The 14,978-nt window shown below is 41.8% G+C and overlaps 1 protein-coding gene across 2 annotated transcripts in view; it reads right to left on the bottom strand.

The window, feature by feature from the left end:
* Positions 1-14,978, bottom strand: part of USP13 (ubiquitin specific peptidase 13) — a 119,117-nt gene that overhangs the window by 82,217 nt on the left and 21,922 nt on the right. For both annotated transcript variants that reach the window (XM_032630784.1, XM_032630785.1), the window contains exons 2-3: positions 14,209-14,334; positions 7,790-7,850 (exon numbers count right to left, since the gene is read on the bottom strand). In XM_032630784.1, coding sequence (XP_032486675.1) covers positions 7,790-7,850; positions 14,209-14,334 — 187 coding nt within the window. The remainder of the gene's footprint in view (positions 1-7,789; positions 7,851-14,208; positions 14,335-14,978) is intronic.

Raw genomic sequence — 14,978 nt, 5'->3', positions numbered from 1 at the left:
GAAAGGCATTTATTTAAAGAAAACGACTCAAAGACAGACATTCTATGTTATAAAAATCTGAATGCCCCAATACACGTAATTAAAAAAAATTATAACCTAAGTGTTCAATGAGAATGATGTTGGGACTTCCCTGGTGGTCCAGTGTCTAAGACTCCACACTCCCAATGCAGGAGGCCCAGGTTTGATCCCTGGTCAGGGAACTAGATCACACATGCCACAACCAAGAGTTTGAATGCCACAACTAAAAACCCTGCATGCCGCGACTAAGACCCGGCGCAGCCAAATATTTAAAAAAAAAAAAAAAAAAAAAGGAATGGTGTTGAGCCCACTAGAATATTACTTAAATGATATTTTTTTAGACTATGTAGAAACATGGAAATGTTTATGCCATGTTAATGCTAAAAATACAAAATTCACCTTCACTGAAAAGACAACTTTGTAGTAATGTTCATAGACAAAAATTCGACGGAAATCTGAACAAATGAAAATAATGAATGGGGAATTCCGTGGCAGTCCAATGGTTAGGACTCCACGCTTTCACTGCCAAGGGCGCGGGTTCAATCCCTAGTCAGGGAACTAAGATCCCACAAGCAGCAGAGCACGGCCCAAAAAAAAAAGAAAAGAATGAATGGATGAACTTTATTCTTAAATTTTTCTTTATTATATTGTGTATAATGATTTTAAGTAACCAAAGTATAAATCGTTTGGCTTTGTGTACACAGTCAGCTCATATAACACATTATCTAAATGTCTTTTTTCCAGAGAAAACATCTGCACTTAATGCTAATTCAAATCTTACCTGGCCAGGGCTTCCCTGGTGGCACAGTGGTTGAGAGTCCGCCTGCCGATGCAGGGGACACGGGTTCGCGCCCCGGTCCGGGAAGATCCCACATGCCGTGGAGCGGCTGGGCCCGTAAGCCATGGCCGCTGAGCCTGCGTGTCCGGAGCCTGTGCTCCGCAACGGGAGAGGCCACAACAGTGAGAGGCCCGCGTACCGCAAAAAAAAAAAAAAAAAAAAAAAAAACTTACCTGGCCAAAAACAATGATAAACTAAGGCCAAAAAAAAAAATCCCACCCTGACATTGACCAGCTACGGAAGCCTGGGCAAGTTCTTTCCAAGTTCATTTTCCTCATAAGTAGGCTATAGATAATATTATCTACCCCCTAAGATTGTTGAGAGGATTAAAGAAGATAAGGTTTTAAGGTCTAGTTAAGATCTGGTAGGTGTTAGGGGCTCCACAGATAGCTGCCATCACCCCTACCATCACCCTCGCCATCACTGTCATCTCTTCTCTACGCTCCTGACAACTAACAAAAGCACAAGTGACCTCCCTTCCCTTTGGTTGCCCAGCTCCAAAGCAATCCTGAGGTCAGTTTCAGGAGGACCAGGATATCATGGGGGATCTTCTATGTGATCTGAGTGTGGAGAAGATATGAACTTCAAATGCTTCTAGACTGTAAGCTCTAAGCGCAGGAAGTGGGTATTATTCACCTTCTAAATCCCTAGACCCCGCACAATGTCCAGCACACACCACACACTCAGTAAACATCTGGGAAAGGAGACTTTAGGAAGTTAAGAATACCAGCGTGTTTAAGGACAACAGCAAAGCAAGAGTACCCAAAGGGCTGTTACAGGTTTTGGTTTTTTTTAATTGGTAACTGATGTGTGTTTAAAAAAGCAAGACTTTACTGTCATGCAAAAAGGCAGAGCTTTCTTGGGCTTCCTTACACTTATAGTTTCCTTTTATTTTTATTCTTAATTCACTGGGATGGAAGGGGACCATGATCTTTCCCAAAAACCTTAATCCAATTTAGGGAAAAGTCAGCAGAGGTAACCTACACTCTGAATCTAAGGGACAAAGCTAAGGTTTCTCCTGCATATATATGATCCCACAATCCTAAATGTAAATCTACAATTTCCAAATTTCTCTAATTAGAGTCTCACCATCCCAAAACATCTAGTTGAGGAAACTACAGAGTAACCATAGCCTAGGGACCAGCAGAACGAGAACCCCCCAACCTCTCCCAGCAGCTACTTTCCACGGGGACTATTAACTGGCAATACCTGGATGGGATCTTTTTCAAAGATAAAAAAAAAATTTTTTTTAATACCTCTTCTTTAACTCTACTTACTGATCTGCTCAGATACTTGAGAGAAGTGGCTGGGACCACAGCCATTCCAAGAAGTAACTATGAAGCAGCACAGCGGAGGACAGGATCCCTAAATCAAACCAGGGCAGTGAAGGCCGGCTCAGAGGGCTCTCGGCCTGACTGTATTGGTGTTAATTCGTGTGCCGGAGGTGAGCAGTCTGCTGCACCAGTGTCGTGAAATCTGACCAACCGCTCGCCCTCACGAGAAGGTATAGAGGCAGCTCCTTGAGCACAGACCCTGTTCTTAATGACCTACTTCAGATGGAAACAGCAAAATAGCGTTTACTTGAAACTTCTGGTCATTATAGGCGAAGATGAGTTTTCTGAACAGGCCCATTCCTGGAACTTTCCACAGTTGTTCTGTTTTCAACCTGTTCTTCATCAAGTATAAATGCCAAGGCTAAAGACAAAAATGTGGAATGTAAGCTCTCTGAGGTTTAGCAGTAGCTCTTTGACATCCCAGTCTTCAGACATGGAAGAACTGACTCATTTACTCCTGTCTGCGAAAGTTGGGGGGGCCGGTAGGGGAGTCAATAAAAATGTGAACATTTAACACTTTTTTTTTGAATTTTATTTTATTTATTTTTTTATACAGCAGGTCCTTATTAGTCATCAATTTACATTTAACACTCTTATGACATACCAAAGATATGGTATTTTTAATTAAATTTATTAGCAGGTCTTTACACAACTACACACATTTGTAGCTTTAATGTATAGAATATATGAGATTAGGCCAGAATCACATCACAAGTCCTGGGGTATTTCTTTGAAGGTCCCGGACTCCCTTCCATCCCCCCTTCTCTCCTTCCATCTCATAAAACAGTAACTTTTCTATCAGCCTACTCCCAAAATTCACAATCTTTCATATCGCTGTAAATTATCTTTGTCAAAGACAGCCTAATAGTGTCCCCTTCTAGCTTAAAAACATTATTGCAGAGCTACCCACACTTTCCCAGTTCACAGCACCCTTTAGCATCCCAGCAATTCTTGCACAATACCAAGAATTGGCCCTAAACCAAAAGAAATGCCTGATAGTTCTTTTTATTTAGTAGTTTGGTCCAAACAACCTATTACGTATTTATGTTCTAATAAGTTAGGAACCATTTGAAAAGATAATACACATAAATTGAAAGGAAATGAATGTTTTATTTCACTCTTAAATAACTGTAATTCCTTACAAGGGGACGTGTATAACTGTGAGGCACTGCAGAACTTCTCTTTGAATCAGACTAGACGCTGCCTCCCTTATTTCCCATTCCACATGTATTTTCACATAGTACTTGCCTTTTACCACAGAAACCACTAAAAAAAATAGCTTCACAAAGAGATGAAGTCACTGAAAGGAGTATAGGATACTCTAGTAGCGAGACTACATCAAGCTAATCTCTCATGCAATGTTCAAGCATTACTGTGTTCCCTTGAAGAGTTAAAATATCCTGTGAGTTACCGGTGAGTTAGTTGAGGCAACCCGGAGTGCCTCAGGACACAGTTTTGGGAACCAAAGTGTTAATGGCTCCCCATGGCCTACAGGAAAAACGTCTAAAAGCATGGTATATGTCTAGACTATTGCTGGAAGAACACGCAACATATATAAGGATGTACAAGCAGAAAATATTATTTGTCTCTGGGCAGAGTAACTAAGCGGCTGGGAGACAGGGAAGGGAGAGAAAAACACTTACTTTTCATTATGGAAGCTCTTATAATTTTTCAATTTTAAGCTTTGTCCATGTGCTATGTATTCAGAGAATACTTTTAAAATCCTAAATCCTAAAAGAAGCATAAAATTTCTATGATTCAAAAATTACCAAGAATTGTCATTGTTGATTCTAAAAAACATTACCAGCAAAAGTTAGACCTGAGGGAAGAATCCCTTAACTGGGGTTTCACGTAGATGACTATCAAGGTAATCAGGAGGAAGAGTGCCTTGAATGCAGGGGTAGAATGAGGCTCAGGAGACTTGAGTAAGCAATTCAGCACCAGCTAATGGCCTCAGTTTCCCTTATAAAATCAATACTAAAGGTCATAACTAAATGATTCAATGGTTTCAATATCACTGTTGAACCAATGGAAAGGAATTAGTCACAAAGTCATTAAGTAAAAGGGGATAAAAAGCTTCTATCCAGGAAAAAGCATTAGTCATCTGCATGTGTTTTGTGAAGGGGATAAAGGGTCATCATAACTACATTTCAATAGCAATGAAAAGGTACTTTGTAGTCAAAGAAACAAAGAGGCTACAAGAGAGTTCTTCTCCTCTTCATGAAGAGACAACCCAATGTCCCTTTTAGGGAAGGAAACTGTGGCAGAGGCTACTAGCTGCCTCCCAGTATTCATTCTTCCTTTCTTCCTTAGTAACACACTTTATTCAGTTAAGAGACTTTACTTTCCAGCCTCCTGTGCAGCACATGGCATAGCCATGTGACCAATTTATGACCAGAGAAGTATAAACTAAAGTGTTGCATGGGGATCTATGAGAAGGCTGACAAAAAGAAGTTGAATCCCCTGGGAGATTAGATTTTTTTTTTTGGTCCTTTCCCCTTTGTCTTCCCTGCCTTCCAGAATAGGGATGTGATGGCTGGAGTCCCAGTAGCCATTTTTGGACCATGAAGTGACCATGAGGTTAGAAATTACAGGACAGGATAGAAGGTGAAGTAGAAATATGGGAAGAACTTAGATCCTGATGAACATGAGGCCATCACATCAGCCTGGATTTGTTGCTTCCCAACATCCTCTATATGAAATGAGAGAAATAAACATCTACCTTATTAAAATTCACCAATATTCTACATTTCCAATTACATAAATCAGGGTAGTTCTAATACAGTCCTTCACTGAAATTAATTTACAGGCCACACCACCTTGAAAACAGAGCTGTGATCAGTGTGGCAAGAGAAAAGTGTCTGCTGCTGAGAGCTATGAGGGGGTATAAATCAGAGCTTGCAAAACTTAATCCTTACTAATATAAATTAGTGATGCATCTGAGTATAAAACAATAGAGAGAACTGGGGCCTAGGACAAGCTCCAGAGTGCCAATGGCATTCAAATTTAAACTTTTTAAAAAGTGGTACAGTCCAAATAGAACATTTTTGCTGGGCTGTGAGTTTTAGGCAGATCCTGTGACTTTCTAAGACATGAAATGTTGAGAGAACACAGACAGCAGCCTATAGAAAAAGTCCAACTGAAATGAAAGGGTGGGCTAGTTCTCCCAGGAAGTAATGGAGGGGTCCACACAGTATGAAGCACAAAATTTCAGTGCTTACCTTTGGATTAATTTTTAAAACAATTACTTGACAATATCCGCTACCACCAGTATGAGCACTAGAGAAATCAAACTGCAGGGTCTTTTGAATAAAAGACACAAGGGTTAGGGACTTCTCTGGTGGCACAGTGGTTAAGAATCCACCTGCCAATGCAGGGGACATGGGTTTGATTCCCTGGTCTGGGAAGATCCCACATGCCGTGGAGCAACTAGGCCCGTGAGCCGCAACTACTGAGCCTGCGCTCTACAGCCCGTGAGCCACAACTACTGAGCCCACGTGCCACAACTACTGAAGCCGGTGCGCCTAGAGCCCATGCTCTGCAACAAGAGAAGCCTCCGCAATGAGAAGCCCCTGCACCGCAACAAAGAGTAGCCCCTGCTCTCCGCAAATAGAGAAAGCCTGAGGGCAGCAACAGAGACCTAACGCAGCCAAAATATTAATCAATTAAAAAAGAAAAGAAAAGCAGCTAATTTATTTTAAAAAAACAAAAGACACAAAATTTAAAGGATAAGAGGTCAGCTAACTTCTTTATTCAACCAAAGAAAATAATGAAAAATAACAATGTAGGTCAAAATATTCAATTATTTCCACATTCAAGAATGCCATGCTAATGTCATTTAATTCAGAAGAAATCAATTATCTCTAGTTGTGGAAGGGAGCCGAAGGCTTATAACCAAAACATCAGAATGCACTCAATCATTTCAGCTTTCTGGCTCATTCTAAGCTGCTCTGAGTCTAGTTGGTTAATCTGGGTTGTGGTCCAAAGCCATGACAAGCAGTGGGAAAGATTGGCCTGTGTGGAAAAACCAACTGCAGATAAGCCTCACAAAGAAAACCATGGGCTGAAAATCAGGAGCAAAAACAGCAAGGGTGGGCCCAGTGCAGGGTAACAGAGAATCCAAGCGGGAAGGAAACTCAACTCCAAGACTGTTTCCAATGGCTTTGCTTGTCAAATAATTAATGTGTCTCTTTATTACAGAAAAAGAATTTAAATACAGATAAGCAAAAATAGAAAACTAAAATCACCTCAATTTTACCACCAGGAAAGAGTTACTATTAACAATTTGGAGTACATTTTGTCAGACTCTACTAGACTCTCAGTTATATATACACATATATACACATACATATACGTATATGTACGTACATACAGATATACACACATACACATACGTATGTGTACACATATAGATACACATACACACACACATATGTATATATGTGTATAAATTTTCTTTATCAAAGGAAATTACAATATGCAAACAATTTTGAAATTCCTTCCAAACAATAATCCTAGGCATTTAGAGATATAAACTTGCTTGGTCAAAAATTATCAAACCACTTTTTCTCCTGGGAAAACCATATCAGAAGTTTAATATGAAATATGATCATTTTGCTGTACAGTAGAAACTAACACAATATTGTAGAGCAACTATATGGCGATAAAAATTAATTAAATAAAAAAGAAATATGATCATGAGTACATGATATAGAAGCCAGTATGTATTTGCACGAGCAAAACTGGCTCTTCTGAATGAGGGAAACAGAAAAGCACTATTAAGCAAACACCACAGTGATCACTGTTACAGGCAAGATCCACTAATGGATGATAAAATTAGTAGGCAAAACTTTAAGGAAAAACAAGTATTAGTATAGTCTCCAAGTATCACTCCCAAAATATTTATTAATTATACTGTAATCTCATAGTGGAGAAACCCAGCAGACACTACCTGACCAAGTAATCAAGGTTAACATCTCCAGTGTGAAGACAGCTCAGCTTCATGTGCCCCCTGGTATCAGGCCCTGAGAAAGGCCCAATACCTGTGTGGTATTCTTGCCAAAAATGCACTTCCTCAGGCTTATCACGAAGTAACATGATAAACCCAAATTGAGGTACAGTCCACAAAACAACTGACCAGCACTCTTCAAAAGTGTCCTAATTATTAAAGACAAAAAAAAGTCTGAGGAACTATCACAGATTAGACAGGATTAAGGAAACACGACAACCAAATACAACATGGGATCCTGGAAGGACAAAAAAATAGTGAAATAAAGTCTGTAGTTTGGCCAATATTAAAAAAAGAAAAACTATCTCTTATTTAAAGGCAGTGAAAAAGGAGGCCAGAAACAGAATCACAATTTCTCTCCAGTCACTAAATCACTAACCCAACAAGAGTGCCGTAAACATTCTTCACCACCAGGTAAACATAAAGGGGAGACAGATCATCTCGAGTTAAATTGGTTCCTCTCATCCTTAAATTGTAGAGCAATAAACAACCTATTATTCCAAATCAAACAGGCACATGCGCGCGCGCACACACACACACACACACACACACAGAAAATCCAGGCACACTATTGATAACTATTTACATTACCTAAAAAAATCTTGGAATTCCTCCTTTTGGGTAAAGCTCCACCAGATGCCCCTCTTACCTTCTGAAAAGAAAACAAGAGATTGTTAAAATTCAGCCTATGGAACAGATGATTGGGGGGTGGGGGTAAAATCTCAGAGGTTCCTTGTTTTTATAAAAGGCCAAGAGGAAATATTTAACTTGGACTAGAGATTCCAGGATAAACAGGAACTTGACCCAGGTCCATGAAGGTAAGTGAAGGGCAATGCTATTGTTCTACCTGATTATGTTTTCACCAAATTATCAAGAAAGCACCTCTGGAAAGGGAAGTGAAACCAGGGTCAAGGTGAAGTGGACACTTCAACTTCAAATCAGCACAGGCTCCCAAGAGGCTGGAGCCCATGCCCTGACTGGAGCTACTCTGGAGAAATGGTAGCTCCAGGAGGGAGGCTCTTGTTCCCCTGCTACCCACTGGGCCCCCTGTGCTTGGTCCTAGGTGTGCACAACTAGTACTGTTGAAAGAGTTCATAAATATTAATAAAGAGTCACTGATATTCTGGTCATAATAAGCCTCAATCTAACTGCCCTACACATTTTTGGAGCCCCAGCTGATGGTTGTTTGCCATCCTAAGCTCCATGTATCCTCTACCTCTGGTGGAAGTCCCCAGCAGCAATGAAATAAACATCTACCAAGTGGTTATGCAAAAGAAGTCATTCATTACCCTTCTGATACTTGCACAAGAAATTTTACTCTCAAACAGGACTATTAAAATGTTTGTTTCAATGGCCAAAACTCTTATTTCCACACTGCGTGTTCTTCCTGTTATTAGAAAAGAGCACGTTTCTAACACACCGCAGTGTGGGTCAAACCCCAGCATCTTTTCAAGCAGCCACATGTTACCGCAGCACCAAGGCCTGCTGCTTCTTTAGTTTGCCCTCCTATCAGTCTTAAGGCTCCTTTCCCACATTTTATTATTTCGCATTGAAAGTGGACTCATCTTTGTGATTCTCACAATAAGTTTTTACAGCTTCTACGATAAGTTTATAGTTCACATCTCAGGAATACAAAATTATTAAACCCTTTAGCTCCAAATCATGTCTCTCCAAATACTAATGCCACATTCGTGTCACCGCTCTTAGAATCCGTCTCCTCCAAGATCTCAAAGCCTCTGTTCCTCTCCCCTCCACTTACCTGCCTCAAAAAAGGATGAGATAAAACCTGCACCAAAGGCATATTTAACCATCCACATTTACCAATCCTGGAGGTCACTTGCAATCTCTCTATGGAAGTTTACGGCATCCTTTCACTTGTTCCAACCTCAATGTCCCCTCCACTCCTGCATGACAGTGAGGGGAGAAAGGAGAAGAGGAGCTGCAGGGAGACCTGCTGGACCATGAGGCTCTCCCCAGACGAGACAGTCACAACTCAGACTCGGATTAGATCCACTTCCTTTCAGGAAAAAACCCCCCATAACTACCAGGTCTTCCTTCAAAAGACCATCATCTCTGTCCCTGCATCAGTCACCACTAGAAATCGACAGCTTGTGAGAAACTGGAACTCCTCAGTCAGCAGACGTGACTATCAGGCTCTGTGCTGGAGCTCAGGCTGCAGAGTGAAGACACGCTCCATCCCCTGAGGAGTGCACCAGCAATAGGAGGGGAACATGATGCAAGCAAAGAGCACAGAACGGATTCTGGTGAGTGTTAAGAGAGGTGAGGATCATATCATAAGGAAGAAATGATAGTTCTTCTGGGGATGGAGGGTATGGGCAGGGCTGGTGAGGTAAGAAGATCAGCAGGTCTGGCATATAGCAGCTGCTCTGTTAATATGTGTTGGTTGGTTGGATGGATGGATGATGAATGGATGGATGGATAATGGATGGGTGGGTGGATGATGGATAGATATATGGATACGCTGACCACAAGGAATACAACAGGTAAAAAAGGAATGGGGGGGGCTTCCCGGGTGGCGCAGTGGTTGAAAGTCCGCCTGCCGATGCAGGGGACATGGGTTCGTGCCCCGGTCCGGGAAGATCCCACGTGCCGTGGAGCGGCTGGGCCCGTGAGCCATGGCCACTGAGCCTGCGCGTCCGGAGCCTGTGCTCCGCAACGGGAGAGGCCACAGCAGTAAGAGGCCCGCGTACTGCAAAAAAAAAAAAAAAAAAAGGAATGGGGGGTAGAAGTAGGGCATCCCCCAAAAAAGAAAACAGCACGTACAAAGGCCTGAAATCATGATGTGTTCCAGAAAGGAGAAGTGGTTTGCTATGTCTAGAGCACAGAGCTGGTGGAGTAAGAGGGAGGGTTAGAAAGGTTCCAGGGGTCAGATCATGGAAGGCCTTGTAATCACATGCAAAAGGGTTTGGACTTCATCCTGCAACAAAGAGAGAGACATACGAGATTTAAGCTTCAGTGTGCCACAGACGCATAGGTATATGCATTTGAAAACATGGCTCTGGGTGCAGCATGCAGACTGGGTGGGATTGAAGGTGGCAAGTATGAAGGAAGGAACATTAGTCAGGAAGCTACAGCACTAGCCCTTTTAAGGCATAATGAGCACTCAGACAAGAACAGGAGGGATGAATAGGTCAGGATGGACTTCCAAGCTGTTTGGGAGGCCCAGATAACGGGACTTGGTTACCAACCTGCCATGGAATGAAAGCAGAATCCAAAGGAGGTCTAAGTCTCTAGAATTCAAGCCGTCTTGAATTCTAGAGGGTGTAGTGAAGATGGTGAAAACAGAAAAGCTTTAAAGCTTTCATTGAAGGATGGGGTGACTGAAAGAGGACTCAAATTAGAGTTCTGTGTTGTGCTCTTTTTTAAGGTGGGAGAAGAAATCCAGAAGAGGGAGATGTTGGAGGTGTAAGAGGGAGTGGAGTTAACGAAGGTTCCGAGGCAGGAGGAAAGGGACCACAAGGACAGAAAGAACACAGCTTCTCTCTGAGATGTGTGGAAACGTGTGAGGTGTGCTGAGATGGGAGGAAACAAAAGTGGAACCACTGTGGATGAGTTCCCAGGAGGCAAGGCAGGAGCTCAGGGAGTTCCTGTACAGGGGTCCCTGTTTCCTCTGGAAAGTACAAGTCCGATCATTTTCTGAGAATGACAGGTAAAGTCTTGCAAAAAGCATCCAAAGTTTGGAGTGGGAGGGGCAACAGGCTAGATTTGCTGGGCAGTGAGCGGGCCCAGCAGAAGGGAGAAGGCCAGGAATTTGACATGGTCCCAAACCCCATGGCAGTGTGTGCGGGATCCCTAGCGGTGCATCCATGGAAACAGAGGATGATACTAATGATGGACTGGCTGGGGTTCTGAAGGACAGTAAGGAGGCAAGACAAGGTGAGGGTACTGGTGATAGGAGAATGTTTAAAGTCATGGATCCTGAGAAGCGGGTGAAACAGATCAAAATAGAAATAAATGAGTGAAAGAGCTAAAATGAGAGAGGGTTGTGGTCAGAGAGTGAAATATTTAACTTAAAATTTCAGAGGCAGGGCTTCCCTGGTGGCGCAGTGGTTGAGAGTCCGCCTGCCGATGCAGGGGACACGGGTTCGTGCCCTGGTCCGGGAGGATCCCACATGCCACGGAGCGGCTGGGCCCGTGAGCCATGGCCGCTGAGCCTGCACGTCCGGAGCCTGTGCTCCGCAACGGGAGAGGCCACAGCAGTGAGAGGCCCGCGTACCGCAAAAAAAAAAAAAAAAAAAAAAGATTTCAGAGGCAGAGCTAACTGCATTCTGTAATTCTGCCACTAGCTTTGCGACCCTGAGCAAGTTATTTCAAGTCTCTGGGCCTCAGCTTCATTTTGTTTCCCTCAGTTTCCTAAAACGTCATCACTTTACACTAAGACAGATGATACAAAGCAAACTTTATCAGAATTGCTATGTCCCACCTAACGGGAGTAGTGAATGTAAATCATATAGTATTAGGCCAACGTTAGATTACTGTAAAGCTAATCATTCAGTTTATAACCTATCTGACCTGCTGGTCTTTCTTCCTCCTCTTCCTCCTACTCTCCCCACTGTCCAATTTGGGGATCTCTCCTTGTCCAGAACTTAAACAGAGAACATATTAGGTAGGCTGGGGTGAGAGAGCAGATGAACTTCAAATCAGCGTTGACTATACAGAAGATCCAAGATAGTCTATAAACTATTAGGACTAAAGTGAAAACTGAACAGTATTGCTAAATATAAAATCAATATTTGAAAATTAATATCTCCAAACAACATGAGTAACTAATAAAAATACATGAAAAGATAAAAAAGCAGTAACAGTAGTTACAAAAATTATAGGGTACCTTAAAAAAATCTAACAAAAATAAAAGCTCCTTTACTGAAAATTACAAAATATTTTTGAAGGACATAAAAGAGACCTGAATCAATAGAGAGGTATGCCATGTTGAACAGTCATTCAGTTAATATTTATGAAGCACCTACTATGTGCTGGGCCCTACTGAGTGCTGAGGACACAGAAATGAACAAGACAGACCAGACTCCCTGCCCTCACGGAGCTTAGACAATGATATAGACTATAGCTCAATCTACAAATTCAATGTGATCGCTATCAAAATCTCAACAGGATTTTTTTAACTAGATGAACTGATTCCAAAATCCATATAGAAAAATAAACATCTAAATCCAGGAAATTTCTAGGGAAAAAATGAACATGGAAAAAGGGCTTGCACTCCTAGATATCAACACTTGAGGCACCAACACAGAGACAGACAAATAAGAGCAACAGAACAGAACTGAGAACCCCCAAGCAGACCCAAGTGTGAACGGCAAGTTAAAATATTTGTTTTAAATGTCACTATAAATCATCGGAAAAGGCTGCACCCCTCCAGTAATAGTGGGACAATTGGTCATCAATACAGGGGGGAAGAAGCAGATTCCCACACTTGACGCAATTATAAAAATAGATTATAGATGAATTAAAGACCTAAAATGTTAAAACATTCACAGTCTCTCTCTTTCTCTCCCTCCCTCCTTCCCTCTCTCTCTCTCTCTCACTCTCTCTCTCTCTCTCTCACACACACACACACACACACACACACACACACACACACACACACACTTCTTTAAAAAAAAGTATTAGAAGAAATATCTTTATGACCTTGAGTTGGGAAACAATTTCCTAGACAAGCTACAAAAAGCACAACTCATAAAAGGTTAATAAATCTAAATAGATGAAAATTCAAAACTTGTGTTCTACAATATAATTCATAAATGAAGTAAAAAGACAAGCCACAGACCATAAGAAAATTTTGTATATAACGCAAATTTTTGGTATCCAGAATGTAAAAAGAACTAACCAAACTTTCAAGAAAAAGATAAACCCATGGAGAAATAGGCCAAAAATATAATAGGCAAGTCAGAGAAGAGAAAAGGAGACTGGCTAATAAACAGATGAAAAGACCTTCAACCCTCACAGGAGGAAATGCCAAATATTTAGATGCCACTTTACAACCATTCGATTGGCAAAAATCAGAAGTCTGACCAAGCACTGGTGAGGGTGTGGGGAAACACTCATAATCATGGCAGACTGGAGTGTACACTGGTGCAACCACTCCAGGGAGGGATTTAGCAATATCCAGTAAAAAGGAAGGGAAGCACACTCGTGAGCCAACACTGCCACTTCCAGATACAATTCTGAAAGAAATCTTGCACATGTTCCCCCAAGAGAAATGTATAAAAATGTTCATTGGTACATAGTTTGTGGAAGAAAAAAAAAATGGAAACAATCTAAATGTTTTCATCAATGGGAGAACAGAATAATAAATGACCAGGTACTCATAAGATGGAACACCAAACAACAATTGAAATGAATTAAGTACATCCGGATGCATGGAAACATGGATAGATTCTGTTGAAGGGGAGAGCTCCAGGCAGAATTACAGGTAGCAGTACGATAATATTTACCTATATCTTTAAAACACAAAAAGTCATACTATATATTGTTCGTGAATACCCACAACTAAATAAAATATAATGACAGGCATGGGAATGAGAAACAGCAAATTCACAACAGAGGTTACTTCTGCGGACGGTGGGGACCAAAAGGGACTTGAACTTTTAGGAAAGCTCTTTCTCTCACTAAAAAAAAAAAAAAAAATCTGAAGCAAAAATATCCAAGTATTTTTTTTTTATCTCTGATTTTTTTATCCATGAGTCTTTCTGGCATTATTTTCTGTACTTTTTGACTTGATTTTTTTTTCCATCAGCAATCCATGTCTTTTTTAACAACTCCGATCAGAGGCTTAGAGGAAGAGAAACATAAAAGTGGTTAAGTTAAGGTTTGGGAAGTCTATGAATTTCTGCCAACAGTGCTAGTTTTGTTTCCTATCATCCAAGAGAATGAGAAGTTATGTGGGCATAGTAAAATCTCCATGTGATGAACCCCACTAAGACAACATTACGGGGAAGATGTCAAGGCCAGTTCTCCCAAAGTGTGCACCTCACCTCACGCATGTGTCTCTTCAGGTACATGTAGACACTCTGTCCAGTTTTTCGAAAATGTCTTTCCACATGCTCCCTTCCAAAGGCCAAAAATGTATTCATGCATACATAGAGTCCACCTTCAGAATTCTAGAAGAAAGAGACAGGTTACATTAGTCAAGTAGTCTAGACACAGAAAAAGGGAAGGGGAAGGAAGGCAAATGATGACAAACGATGAACACAAAGTCTGGCCATCGTAGTCATCTCCAGTGACCTCCGAGAGCTCACAGTCACCCAGAGGCGGCTCACAGTCACCCAGAGGCGGCTCCCGCCACAACCCTGGGTTCCCGGTGCTCCCAGACAGCTGAGCACGGTCTCACAGGCAGGCAGATACTCAGAGGCCTTGGGAAATAAACATGCCTGCCTGACTCTCCAAACTGGGGTAAGGGACAATCACGGATAGAAGAACATTGGCAACTGATCCAACGACCGTCACTTCATAAAATAATGTCATTTTTTTACTTTTATTGAGGTATAGTTGAGTTACAGTGTTGTGTTAATTTCTGCTGTACAGCAAAGTGATTCAGGGCTTCCCTGGTGGCGCAGTGGTTAAGAATCCACCTGCCAATGCAGGGGACATGGGTTCAAGCCCTGGTCCGGGAAGATCCCAGGTGCTGCAGAGCAACTAAGCCCGTGCGCCATGACTACGGAGCCTGCCCTCCAGAGCCCGCAAGCCACAGCTACTAAAGCCTGCGTGCCACAACTACTGAAGGCTGTGTGCCACAACTACTGAA

The sequence above is a fragment of the Phocoena sinus genome, chromosome 4 (genome assembly GCF_008692025.1).
Source record: "Phocoena sinus isolate mPhoSin1 chromosome 4, mPhoSin1.pri, whole genome shotgun sequence".
In the NCBI taxonomy this organism is placed as follows: Eukaryota; Metazoa; Chordata; class Mammalia; order Artiodactyla; family Phocoenidae; genus Phocoena; species Phocoena sinus.
Note: the sequence above shows the minus strand (reverse complement) of the source record. Positions and strands in the feature narration are given on the sequence as shown.